Here is a 14801-nt window from a genome sequence, read left to right on the forward strand (position 1 = left end):
CACCTCACCTACCACCAGCCCCACCAGCACCACCACCATCACATCACCCACCACAGTCACGACCTCCACCTCCACTAGCTACTCCACCACCACAGCACCCATCTCCTCACAATCAACACCACCAAGTTCCACCAGCACCAGCACCTTCACGCCGACCCCTACTGTCATCCCCTCAACCAGCACGACTTACCGCACGGAAGCCACTACCATCTGTCAACCTGAACTGTGCTCCTGGACGGAATGGTTCGACGTTGACTTCCCCGCCTCAGGACCTAACCAGGGAGACTTTGAAACATACCAGCACATCCGGGCTGCCGGGAAGGATGTCTGTCAACAGCCGAAACAAATCCAGTGCCAGGCGGAGGACTACCCTGAGATTTCCATCGAAAACATCGGGCAGGTTGTACAGTGTGACATCCACTTTGGACTGGTGTGCAAGAACGAAGACCAGCCTGGTAAATTCAAGATGTGCCTCAACTACAAGATCCGCGTCCTCTGCTGCACCCCTAACTACAACTGCCCACCCACCACCTCACCTACCACCGGCCCCACCAGCACCACCACCATCACATCACCCACCACAGTCACGACCTCCACCTCCACTAGCTACTCCACCACCACAGCACCCATCTCCTCACAATCAACACCACCAAGTTCCACCAGCACCAGCACCTTCACGCCGACCCCTACTGTCATCCCCTCAACCAGCACGACTTACCGCACTGAGCCCACTACCATCTGTCAACCTGAACTGTGCTCCTGGACGGAATGGTTCGACGTTGACTTCCCCGCCTCAGGACCTAACCAGGGAGACTTTGAAACATACCAGCACATCCGGGCTGCCGGTAAGGATGTCTGTCAACAGCCCAAACAAATCCAGTGCCAGGCGGAGGACTACCCCGAGATTTCCATCGAAAACATCGGGCAGGTTGTACAGTGTGACATCCACTTTGGACTGGTGTGTAAGAATGAAGACCAGCCTGGTAAATTCAAGATGTGCCTCAACTATAAGATCCGTGTCCTCTGCTGCACCCCTAACTACAACTGCCCACCCACCACCTCACCTACCACCAGCCCCACCAGCACCATCATCCCAAGCACCGTCACATCACCCACCACGGTCACGACCTCCACCTCTACTAGCTACTCCACCACCACAGCGCCCACCTCCTCACAATCAACACCACTAAGCTCCACCAGCACCAGCACCTTCACGCCAACCCCTACTGTCATCCCCTCAACCAGCACGACTTACCGCACTGAGCCCACTACCATCTGTCAGCCTGAACTGTGCTCCTGGACGGAATGGTTCGACGTTGACTTCCCCGCCTCAGGACCTAACCAGGGAGACTTTGAAACATACCAGCACATCCGGGCTGCCGGGAAGGAAGTCTGTCAACAGCCCAAACAAATCCAGTGCCAGGCGGAAGACTACCCCGAGATTTCCATCGAAAACATCGGGCAGGTTGTACAGTGTGACATCCACTTTGGACTGGTGTGTAAGAACGAAGACCAGCCTGGTAAATTCAAGATGTGCTTCAACTATAAGATCCGTGTCCTCTGCTGCACCCCTAACTACAACTGCCCACAATCTACCACACCATCCCATGCCCCTTCAACCATCCCTACAGCATCAGAAACCACCAGTTATACTACTTCTATTCCTACGTCTACACCATGTTTCTGTAAAATTGGAGATGACATTTATTCACCTGGTAAATTTTCTTTTTTTTATTTATTTTCATTTTACAGATTTCCTTCATTTATCACTATATTTTTCATTGTCTTTACGTTTTACATTTTTTTATGTTCATATGCCTTTATGAAACAAAAACAAGAAAAATGTCTATCATGATAGAAAGAGTAAACAGAACAACATATGCATAGTCGAACAGCTCAGCACCATTAGAGCAATGCCCATCCCATTCCCCAGCAATAGAGGCCCCCTGGCCTACTCTTCCAGTTCTATTGTACAGCATGATGCCTTGTGATGTCCACTCTCACCTTCTTTTACACCCCCAGCCTCTTCATTGGCAGGGCAGCCTGAGGAGCTGCTAAGTCCTATAGTTGGTGTCAGCACTGCTCAGCCACAACTAAAACATCAGTGTTTTATCACCATTATTTTCATCCTAAATACAAAACACAGCACCATACCTGCTGCTATGAAAAATATTAACTCTGTCCCAGATGAAACCAGGACACCTGGAAATGTAATGTCTTGTTAAATTTTGATTTTTTATTATTTTCTGTCTCTTTCTGACTGCATTTTCTTTCTTTCTTCAGGTGATGTGATTTACAACAGAATGGACAGTGATGGATGTAGATTTTATGCCATTTGCAGTCAAGCATGTTCAGTTGAACGATACACCGGACCTTGTAATGTTACTACTCCTGTAACTACTACTTCCCCTCAGACACCTCCTGTAACAACATCAGCTCCATCTCCTCCTTCAGGTTGTGTTTCTAGTACTTACCCTCCCCTACAGGTATGTAGTTCCTGTGTTATATTATGATTGCTGAAATAACATTGGTGGTAGTTTGATACCAGAAAAGAACTGTCAGCAGTCTTTAAAACTTACACATCCAGATTGTCAGAATAACTGTTGCTAGTGATGGACAATATACAACATAAAATTTTTTTGTGCCTACTTTATGTATATATATATATTGCAAACTAAGAAAAATGCACTTTTTTTTTCTTATGATTTCAGTGATAGCAAAACATGCTTTTTGATGCACTGCATTGCATAAGTAACAAACCTTCTTAGTGAAATAAAAAAGCAAATTTTCTTGTGTATTTTCCCTCTTGATTAAATGGAAAAATCTAAGCTACCATGGAAATTTGTAACTGTTTCTGTTCTCCTATCCTCTTACCAGTCCTTTTTTTTTTTAATGGTGATTGTCTGTGCTGATAGTGAAGTACAGTATGCATATACATGTATACTTATCCAGTACAAAGGATATCAGTTCCCTTAACTTAAAACCTATCTCACAAACTCTCAGAAGAGCTCCTAATGCAGAATGAATAGCTGGAATTAAGGCTTTACCTCCTTCTAGTATAAAAAAATTGAATTGTGCAGAACACTGTAAACCTGCTGCTGCCAGTGAAGATTTTCATTTCAGTTCTTGTTCCAGATTTGGAAAGCAAAACAATTTCCGATTCTCCATATCGTGGTCAGAAGAATGAATACCTCTGGTCAACATCTTAAATCATTAGTACCACAAATTCAAAAGAAGGAACTTATATATTCATTTGCTTTCCAACAACACTGTCACTGGAAACATTACACAATTGAACTACAAATATGAGTAAAATTCATACCTGTTTGCAAATTCCTGTGATAGCAATTCTTGTTTATTTCGCAGCCTGGCCAGAGATACAAATTATCCAACTGTACAGAAATCATCTGTGAGGGAGACAACAAAATAAAAGTAGTTCAAACAATCTGCCCACCTGTAAAGGAAATTACCTGTGCAAACAAATATCCACCAATACTGGTACCTGATGAAAATCGCTGCTGTTACCACTACGAGTGTCAATGTAAGTACCAGTAGAGATTAAGGAATTACATTTTTGGAAATAAGCAAAACTTTGCACAGAATATGTAGGGAGTTTGTTTTCCTAAGTTTGCTCTTGAAATTGTAGTATATTCACTTCATTCCCTAAATTCTTTCTTCTACATTAACTTTCATGTTAATCCTCTAAATATTTTCTCCCCACCAGGTGTGTGCAGTGGATGGGGTGATCCTCATTATATTACTTTTGATGGAACCTACTATACTTTCCTTGAAAACTGCACTTATGTCCTGGTGAAACAGATTGTACCTAAATACGACAACTTCCGTGTTTACATTGACAATTATTACTGCGATTCAAAAGATGGACTTTCCTGTCCTAAATCGATTATTATTTTCTACAAATCTGCAGAAGTGGTGCTGACCCGTGAACTGATGACGAATGTGGTAAAATATTTTTTTTAATTATTTCTGTATTTTTGAAAAAGACGAATAAGGTCCATAGGCCTTACTGATTTTCATTTGAAATATAGCCTGTTAAGAATATCAGATCACAGAGGTGACAAGGGTAGAAGAAATCATTAGTTTAAAAAATGATTATACTACTTTCTTCAAACTTAGTGTCACAAACAGCTTAGCACTACGCAGGTATGAATACATTATATGTGTATTTGCATGTATATAAATGACACTAGGAAACAGATTAATACAGCTGAAGACAGAAAGAATGCTTACACTGCTACTTGATCCATGTTTCATAAAAACTAATGCACTGTGCCTTTCACTTATGTAAGCAAACACATTATGAATAAACACAAATGCAAATTGCAAGCATCATCCTTCTCTCGTGGTCAGACTGGTATGTATCCCATAGTGGCTGGCTGACTAGGAATTGCTTCCTTTGCATGGAGAACTTCAGGCACAACACAAAGCTATAACATGATTCCTTCTCTGATCCCTTGCTGGGAAGAGTGGTATAGCTGAAGAAGAGGGGAGACCAGGGGTGTCACTTCATTTTAAGATCCTAACTCAGTGTTGACAGCCAATGAAAAACAGAAGTCAGTCCCAGTGTTACGCTGGTAGATTTATTAGGTGGTTAGAGAACAGAAAGAGGTGAGACGATTAGTTTGTCTTAATATGCATTCTCCCTCTTCTGAGCCAGGCGAACCTCTCCTTACTTACAACCAGAAAGTCAAGCTGAAATAATCAGTCCAGTGATTCCCTGTGAAAGAGAACAGTAACTGACTGTTCTCTGACTTTATTTCAATTCAATTATAAGAAAGTTGCAGAATAATTCCTGACAAAAAGTTATTAAATGAGTATGTCCACCTCTTATAAAACACAGACTACAAATGGAACAGCTTAGATTAAAGAATAAACATGATCACTAGGTAAAATTGGCAATCGGGACATTTGACTTAATTTTGAGTTTATACAACTCTTCCAACGCCACACAACGTGTAGTATAGGAATGGTGTGATTTTGCAGCAAAGTTATTACACAATAATGGCAGGAATATTTCTGTAGCTAAAGAAAACTACCAGTCATTTTTTATATGAAGAATATTTACATTAAACAAAATTATGAGGGATACAAACAAAATACTTGAGTTTAGAATGCTGTACATTAGCACACAACCTGCACAAACACAGTACTTAGAAGCCACTTAGGTTATTTTGTCACACTATAGCAACTTAGCAATACAAGCTGACAAATTAATGCATTATATGTTGTTACTGAAATGCAAAAGGGATTGGATATGATGCGCAACAATACTGAGTTAAGCATGATTATGAAGATTATAAAATGCATTATTGAAAACACAGAAGCAGTGCTTATTGTGAAGTTGTGCTTTTTTTTTTTTTTTTAACTCTGCATTCAGATGTACTTCAACAAAAATATTGTCCAACCAGGCTTTAATAAGGATGGCATTTATTTCTCCACACTTGGCATCAATATGATTGTTGAAATACCAGAAATTGGTGCAACCATCACCTTTAGTGGGCTGATTTTCTCCGTGAAACTTCCGTACAGCAAATTTGGCAACAATACTGAAGGACAATGTGGTAAGATAGATATATTAATGGTATTTTCCCCACCCTCTCATAGTTAATCTCACCCACTCTGGCTATGAAGGATCATGATAGACAGAAATATTTTGAACAGTAGTAAAATAGAATCAAGAACATTTCTGGTCTTCATCTTCTGTAAGACCAAACGTTTATTATTTCAGCAACCTGCTTTTTGATTTGGGATTTGGGTTTGGGGTTTGTTAACTAAATTAAAACTCATATGACTGTAAAGAAAGCAGTCCTTGTGAAGCAGGACACCTTACACATTTCATGAGCACATCACGTCTAAACTTGACATCAGCACAATAATGTGTGATGATGTAGATCATCATCACATATCGCAGATGTGGAGTATGAGGCTTATATAGCTTGTCTCTGATATCTTCCAGGAACATGTACAAATAATGAAGCAGATGAATGCCGCTTGCCAAGTGGTAAGATCATTTCTTCCTGTCCCCAAATGGCTCATCACTGGCTTGTTGGTAACAACAAATCTTGCAGTGGAGTAACACCATCACCACTCATAACCACACCTCCACCAAGGCCTCAGTGTAAAGTTCCCGAACTCTGCAAGATTATCCTGAGCAAGTAAGAAAAAAAAAATGAATGAATTTGCTCTTTCCAGACAGAAATGTCTCAGTATCCTATGAAATGAGTAAGAAATGTAGCCCTACCATGTAATTATAGCTGAAAACCTCAGCCTAATGTCAGGAAATATATAGTAAAGTGCCTCTGAAAAAAACCTCCTCTCCTTTAAGGACATGCACCCAAAGATAGCTGAGCAAGGAGAGGTGAAATCAGAAAATGAGGGAGACAGCCAGCACTGAAGTTCTTAATTCCTGAGTTGCTATCACAAGCATTTCTCCCTCTGCTTTCCAGAGTATGTTTACTCACTCTTAGTCTCACTATTAAAGTAAGGACTGAACTTTAAAATTGAAGTGAGCCATTAGTCCTAAAGGTAAAGAACTTGGTTACCAACAAGGATAACAAAGCAGGTAGAAACATCTCAGCCAAAGTGTCTTTCAGTCTTTGTATATGCTAGGTGCAATACGGAGATCCAACACCAACAAAGGTCTGTTTCCTGCAGTATTTCCTATGCTTGTGTGAGCTCTGGCAAGTTTTATTTCAACTGTGTCATTTATAAAGGCCATTGTCTGCACACTCACTGTAGTGTCTAATAAGTTATGAGCTATTCTATGTGCAATTTTTCTGTCTCTTGGATACTCTTAGCATCCTTTTTTCATCTATCTGATGCAATTGCCTTCTTCATGAAATTTCTGATGTCAGGCTGATGAAAAGTTATGTACACTTACATACACACAATAACTATTAGCCTCTTTACAAAAAAGTAGAGATTCCAACTTCCTAGACTTTCCCTTCCTGAGTCTATCTCCCACATTAGTGGCCATTTTTACACTTAACTGTTTGTATATAATGACTTGTTAACATTAAAGGCTTTTGGTTTCTTTTCTGTCTGCAGAGTTTTTGCAAAATGCCATGATGTGATACCCCCAGAACCATTTTTCAAAGGATGCGTTTTTGATGGGTGTCGCATGACTGATGAATCCATGCAGTGTTCCAGTCTGGAGATGTATAGTACAGAGTGTGGTTTTAGAGGTGTCTGCATTGACTGGAGAGGAAAGACAAACAACACCTGCCGTAAGTATTGCAGAACTCAAAAATGTGTGTGTAAAACAGTAATAATTAGTGTTTTATTCAGTAAGCACATCGTGCATCTTACAATTGACTATCATATTTTACCTACAAAAATTCCTTATTGACAAAAAACCCAGATGAAGGCAGCAATGCCAGAGTCACTTTGGCTGCAAGATGATCTACTATCAATTTTTTACCTACTATCTACCATTAGATCCCATTTCAACTTTTAATCTTTTGTCCTTTTTTCCCATACAGCATACAACTGTCCAGCAAACATGGAATACAAGCCATGTGGGTCCATTAATCCTGCTACCTGTGAGCAAAGGTATGGAAAGACCAAAAAAAACAACTGCTTCTCTTTGTCTTTTTTCTACTTTTACCTACCTACTTCCCTTACTAAATTGAACTATTTCATAATTAAACATCTCATGAATTTGCATACTTTATTCAAGATTTATATATATCAGTCAGCACTATGAAAATGCACTTGCTGTTGCACTTTGGAAAAGTAAATTCCTTTGTCTCCTTTTTAACTGGCATGGCGACCTTCTGTACATGCCTCTTTCTCTCTCCAGCTTTAGTGAAAAAAAACATGATATTCAAATATATACATTCCTCCCACTCTAGCTCTGTGGACCATCCGGGCTATGGAGTAACTGAAGGATGTTTCTGTCCTGAAGGAACAACACTCCTGAGTGAAGACAGCAGCATCTGTGTTTCTGAATGTTGTAAGTACTCTGTAACTGGTTTGGGGAATAAATAGAGGTCTGGATTGGTGGTTATGAGGCCTGAGTTCTACTGCCATCTTTTACATGGTCAGTTCATGGGCAATTTGATTTATTTAAGCTCCTCTAATCTCCCATCTAAAATAGAATAATAAACAATACCACTTTTTCTCCATCTTTACTTACATGAGACTTGGCAAGATGGAAGAATTCTGTCATTTATATTTCATAAGAACTAGTCTGCATATTCATTTTCTTGTTAGATTTATCTTCATAGTATTTCTATTTGAAACTGCACAAACTTATTAATTTTGTCACTTTTCAGTAGTATAAATCTCCCATTCCTTTTTTTTTTTTCAGCTTGTAGGGAACCAAATGGAGTATACAGAGGGGTGAGTATCACTATCAACTTGATTTATAAAGTACAGACAGGTGAAGCAAGAGGACTTTTGGGGTTTCACAAGAACAAAGTTATGCTTAAGTTTGGAGAGACTTTCGGGTTTTTTCAAACATTTGTTCCCCTTCAATCTTAAAAAAATAATTCTGAGTGTGAAAGCGGAAACCACATTACTTCCTAAGAAATTAAACAGCAAATAATGGGATATTCTTTCAATAACCATCACCTCACAAAAAAAGGGAAAACAGACAGATGGTATTAGTGGAACTTTGGCCATCTGCTTCTTTTATTTCCTCAAATTTGGTCTATTAAAGTAACTAGAGACAAAGTTGCAGATGGGTAACAAACTTTACCTGTTGCTGATAATGCTGACTGTCTGCATTCTTAGTTCCTCAACTGCATACAAATTATAGAAATTTATCTCTGTAATCTAATGTGTAAATGAATATGTCATATGATAGTTTCTTATTCAAAAATGCATGCAGAGTTCAATTCCTTCTCCTTTAGATCCCTGTATCCCTCGGACTAACACTACTAGTAAATAGAAATTGTAAGCTGTGTGAACACGCGAAACATGCTGAGAACCTTAGTGGCCTCCAGGATCTTCTCTTAATTAGATTCACTTTGAGGGTTTCTTATCAAAATACTAGAACCATGAAAAGGCTGATGTTATTAGGTATCTCCGTATCCATGACTAAGACAACTAGCAACAAATAAATTGATTTTGTTTTGAACTTACTTTTGTTTTTTTTTTCATACAGCCAGGAGAAAAATGGACAACAAATTGCCAGGAATGCGTCTGTGACAGATACACTCTCAGAGTGCAGTGTACAAAACACGTATGTTCTATGCCACAGCAAAAAGCTTGTTACGAACCAGGTTACATGCCTGTTCAGATACAGATACCAGAAGATCCATGCTGTACCAGGACTGAGTGCTGTAAGTACTGTCTCAGTTCTTTATAATGGGAAATATACTATATTCATCTGGGGGAACTACAGCAGTGATTTCTCTTTTTTTTATACTTTGCATTAATCTCATAATGCTTTCTTAAGGTTTTCTTGCAAAGTATTTACTAGATGCCAGAAGAGAACAAAAATAAAGATGAATAGATTTTACCTAGATAGACACAGAAAAGTAACTGTAAATCTGCAATTTGACTTTTGGAAGGAAAAAAAAAACTTTAACGCTGCCACCACCTGAAACAATATCCAAAAGCTATTCAAAACCTCTTCTTTTTCAAAGACCAGCATAAACTGTTTATCTTACCTTAAAAGATCTCTTGAATTTTTAAAAATTGTTCAAGAGAGTTCCTGAGCCTCTGGAGAGTCATCAGATTTTCCAGTCAGCACAGATTTCTCTTTAGAAATATGTCTTTCCAGCAATCACCGCTCTATTCTTCTCAGCGAATGCTTTGTTTTGCAAAGGTTATAGAAAAGGCCGTTCACTTTAAAAAATATCTGGGCAAATATACTGAAATAGGCATTAAACTAGTTTGTGTAAATTTTTATCTACAACATCGTATCTGCCTCATTGAAAAACTTCTGAAGTTCATAAAAAACAAACTTGCTTTTGTTTAAAAATTCTGAGTTCACTATTTTCTATCTTTTTTACATTATACAGACTGTAATACCAGCCTCTGCCCTGAGGCCACACACCAGTGCTTAGAGGGACAGGAAATAATCACAGTAACACAGCCTGGAAAATGCTGTCCTACCTTTGAATGCAGTAAGTACCATGTACTTTTTTCAATGTGTTACTCAGAGCTATGAATACAAAAACCTTGAAAGAGAAAGACGCAAGTTATCAGTGATATTATATGGGGCCAACAAAGCAGCAGTTTCTTCACATACTTCTGCTTCTTAAATTTTGTACCTCTATGACACTCTTTCTTCCTTCTTTCCAGGACATGGCTGTGTAGTCAATGAAACCTACTATGCAGTAAGTACAAAGAGTAACTCAATAAAATACAACTTTACATAGGTTCACAGTGCAACATTTTTGAGATCACTATCATAGACCACATTTGGCAGAAAGGCCTGAGATAAAACATTATTAATTGAGGCCAGCATACCAACACCCCTCCTACAAGCAAGAACATTTTCTGCTCTACTTTATATATTAGTAGAATTTACTTAGAAAATGAGAAGCATGGATATTACCAACAACGGAAACTCTGCTTAAGTTAAACAAACAAAATGGTAAATTAAAAAAAAAAGTATTTAAGGATAGTTTAGCCCATACGCACAGTTCAGCTTTGGTCTGTGATGTACATACAGAAAGCAACTTGCTTTCACTAATAATGATTTTTCTTCTGACTTTCCCCAGCCTGGAGCTGCGATACCATCAGGCCCCTGTGAAACCTGTACCTGCTCTGAATTCCCTTACTCAAGCCTTCAGCAGGTTGCTGTCAAGTGCCAGCCTGTTATCTGTGACACCTACTGCCCAATGGTGAGTACTATTTCGCAGTCAGTAATTCCTACCACACTCAGTTCAAGTAGCTGCAAACACGGTCAGTGTCCTGGCTCAATGGCATTTCCTCTCTCTTTCTTTTAAACCAGGGATATAAGTATACAGTGGAACCTGGAAAGTGCTGCGGCACATGCAAGGCAGAGGCCTGTATAGTGACCATGGGAGACAACACTACACACGTGCTCAAGGTAACTAACTCTGTTTCAGTTCACTTTTGGTGAACTGTTAGCCTTTCCACTCTTTCCTTGTCTCTATCACATTCACTTCCCAGGTCTTTTCTCATGTTAGACTAATGCTTATTCAGATGGGATGAACTGTCTCACATGGCTTGAACAGCACCTCAGCCATGAGGCTGAGGCTTCTGGAAGCAACTGTGATACTGAACAGTGGCTTTCAGAACTCAAAAAATATATATATATGTGAAGGCAATGGGTTACCTTATTTGCCTTCAGCTCTGAAAAGGCAACACAGATTTTGCTCAAAGGATAATTTTGTTTTTCTGTCTGTGGAGGCAGTTTCTGCTCCAAACAGTGAGTCTCGAGGTAGCTGAGAGCTTTGGGACAGAGTACGTCAATGAAAATAGCAGAAATTCTGCCATGTATCTGCATGGGATTATGTCATGCCATAAATTCTCACAACACAAATTAGTCTTTCCAGATGAGTCCACATACTTTTCCCATGTATACAAAAAAGCATTACCATATCTAGATAAAAATACAGCCTCTTTGCTTGGTTAATGAAGAAGACTTACGGCAGTATGATAATATGACAAGTAACCATCAGCTGCAATTCAAGGACATTGTTCAAAATAATCACATTGCAATACACAGCAATGACAGAACACTGGTTGTTTGGGAGGGGCGGGTTGTTTCATTTTTATGCAAGAAGATTTTTATTCACCTTTATCTAATTTAATTACTTTCAGATTGGAGAATACTGGAATCAGCCTGGTAATAACTGTACAGCCTACACATGTGAAAAACACAACGGACAGTTCATTACAGTCATCGTAAAGAAAACCTGTCCCTACTTTAACCCTGATGACTGTGATCCAGTAAGTACTCTTCTACCTGTTCTCATGTTTGATTGAAAAGATTGCAGTGGTTAGCACCAGTGATAGCAGGATCATGATGTCCAGTGAAAATACCTAGAAGAAGCATCACAATTTTATCTTCTGTGAATCTGGTCCCCATCAAATTTCACTTCTAAAAAGCAAATTGATATTCAAAAGGTCCATACATCCTCACTGAAGCAAAAAGATCACAGCGTAATGTTTTGGATTCCTAAAAGTGCCAAGTGACTAGGAGCAAGAATCTTAACAGAAAATAATGGGATTTTTTTTCCTAAATTATTTAGGCTTTCAATTTATTTTTTAGAATTCAGCCATTGACTGCAAAGGCGAAGGAAAACAAGCTATTTCGGTTCACAACATTAGTCAATTTAATACAGGTCAGGGTAGATCAGAACCAGCCCCAGACATCTGGGGATTCAGTATTTCATTAACTGTGTTACTGTGTCTGACATAATCCTTCATCAGCACAGACTTCGGTCCTTCAAAATATCCTACACGTGCTACAAGCTTTATTTTGAAATTTTACTACTGAATTCTGATGATAGCAAAGTAATTACAGTCTCCCCCAACGTCTGCTTGCAAACAACTCAATATTCAGTTGTAGTAGTAGTTATGTGCCTTTAATATTGAGCCCTGCTTGAAATTAGATTCCATGTCAATACAAAGAACTTTCTGGCACTAGAGAAACCTAGGAAGCAGGGAAAGTCTCTGCATTAGTATGCAGATATGAAATGTAAGTTACCTTTTTCTGTTTTCTCACTCAAGAATACCATCAAGCTATCAGATGATGGATGCTGTAGAGAGTGCTCGATAGTACCGACAGGTAAGTAATGATAATTTTGAGTAAAAGCACCATATGTGCCTTATTAGGTGTATTAGTCCAACTTACACAGTACATGTAAAGACAGAAACGGTGAATAGACCAAGTCTGGGACAACTGTCTTGCACTGGGGTGAGAAAGATGGTAAGGGACAGAATGTTTCCAGCACACATTTTAGGGCTTTTGAAAACATGGATATGGAGAACTTTCCCATCACTTACTGTTACATATGAGCCTCTTAATGAGATGGAGAGGACTCTGTCTATTCTCCAATTTCCACAGATACGTTCTCTTTAAGGAAGAAAGTGAAGATGGTCCTGGGAGGTGGGTGTGCATCAAGCAGTTGCCACAGCACTGTTCTTGATTTCTACATTCTGCACCAATGCTGCATAAGGGAAAAGTAGTTTTCTATTTGTTGCTAAAACAAGCAAAAAAAAAAAAAAAAAAAAAAAAGCCATCATTTAGCTATAAGCAATTAAAAGAGAAATGCATTGTGACCTAATTTTCTATTTCAGCTCCATCCATCTCAGTTTTCTACTATGAATTGCCTATCATATACAGGTATCTATCTACATGGACATATATTTTAAAATATTTTCTCTTGGTTTGTGGCAAAAACAGGTTGTAAGAAGCACAATACCACTACTGTCATCAAGCACCGCGGATGTGTATCTCCTTCACCTGTTGAGATGACATACTGTGAAGGCAGCTGTGATGCTTACTCACGGTAAGTGGTATAACAGACAATTGTGGTCTCCTGTCTTCTATTCATTACAACAGTGACATAAAGCAAATTTCTAGTTATTTTCTAGTATGTCCAAAACCCACCCAGCCATCAACTGTTCCTGTTGTGCTAACTAGAATTTTTAACAGACACGATGCTATATTAGCTTTATTACCTCAAGACTCACCAATAGTCTGTTCAATGTGATAGTGAACAGACCTGAATTATGATCTTGCCCACGTAAAAGTAATGTTATTTGTTTCGTACTAGTCTCTCATTTTGGACTGGCTTGATATATGATCTGGATTATTTCATTCACTTTTTCTGTGTCTTAATGAATCATAGAATCATAGAACTGTTTGGGTTGGAAGGGACATTTAAAGATCATCTAGTTCCAACCCCCTGACACACTTTCCATTGGATTAGGATAAAGAGCTAGATTCATCCATTTTTACAATGAGGAGCAACTTCTATGTCACCAAAATCCTCTAAGAATAGTAATATCAAGCCATATCCTCACATGGAAACACACAACAATTGGTTATACTTAGTAATGGGTGAAAGGGGAATCGATATGTCTCACATCATTTCTGAATCTTTCTCTTCTGTTGGTTTTCCAATCAGATATTCTCAAGAGGCAAACATGATGGAACATAAATGCTCATGTTGTCAGGAAGTCCAGACTAGCATAAGAAAGGTGACTCTGACATGCAGTGATGGAACCCACCTTGATCACTCATACACCTACGTGGAGCAATGCAGCTGTGTGGGTGCTGAGTGCATTCCCCAAGACACTGTCAACCAACAACAGCAAACAGGCAATATATGAGGCAAAGACCTCTCAAGAAAAAGGAAACGTCTAAAATTAGAACTAAAGAGAAGCCAAACAAGAGTTGAACATAGACTAAAACTAACCTTTGGGAAAAAAAAAAAAAACAAGTAACAAAAGCAGCTAAAATTTTGGACAAACAGATGATATTTTCTGCATACAAGCTCAATATATCTGTCTACATTATTTCAGTTTTCATTACCATTGTCTCTCATACTGGTTTTCATGTCTTTTCTTTCACATCTTGAGAGGTACAGTGTAAGATCATTTTGACATTTGTTGCTAGTTTTTATGTCTTCTGGAAAGCACTATACCATAAGACTGAGAGCTTACACTTACACAATGTCAACATTCTTTTCTGGCTTGACGCTTTCCTATGGTCACATTATTAATATACACTGTATAGGCATAAAATAAACTTTACTGCATAGGAAAAAAAAAGTTTTGCTGGTCATTGCATTCTGCAATCGCTTGACAATATCTAAGATTTCCATTGAGGTAGACTGACTTATTTT

The 14801-nt window shown here is 38.9% G+C and overlaps 1 protein-coding gene across 1 annotated transcript in view; it reads left to right on the forward strand.

The window, feature by feature from the left end:
• The window catches only part of LOC121070590 (mucin-5AC-like), a 168781-nt gene extending 154486 nt beyond the window's left edge, over positions 1-14295 (forward strand). The window contains 19 exon segments of the mRNA XM_040557952.1: positions 2-1715; positions 2284-2486; positions 3367-3541; positions 3725-3963; positions 5399-5582; positions 5978-6176; positions 7069-7247; positions 7503-7713; positions 7872-7975; positions 8333-8364; positions 9131-9308; positions 9993-10097; positions 10276-10310; positions 10698-10820; positions 10931-11029; positions 11767-11895; positions 12679-12736; positions 13355-13460; positions 14082-14295. Of these exon segments, the coding sequence (XP_040413886.1) occupies positions 2-1715; positions 2284-2486; positions 3367-3541; positions 3725-3963; positions 5399-5582; positions 5978-6176; positions 7069-7247; positions 7503-7713; positions 7872-7975; positions 8333-8364; positions 9131-9308; positions 9993-10097; positions 10276-10310; positions 10698-10820; positions 10931-11029; positions 11767-11895; positions 12679-12736; positions 13355-13460; positions 14082-14286 (4278 nt within the window). The 3' untranslated portion in view covers positions 14287-14295.
• Positions 14296-14801: the final 506 nt, after the last annotated feature.

Source organism: Cygnus olor, chromosome 5 (genome assembly GCF_009769625.2).
Source record: "Cygnus olor isolate bCygOlo1 chromosome 5, bCygOlo1.pri.v2, whole genome shotgun sequence".
Classification (NCBI taxonomy): domain Eukaryota; kingdom Metazoa; phylum Chordata; class Aves; order Anseriformes; family Anatidae; genus Cygnus; species Cygnus olor.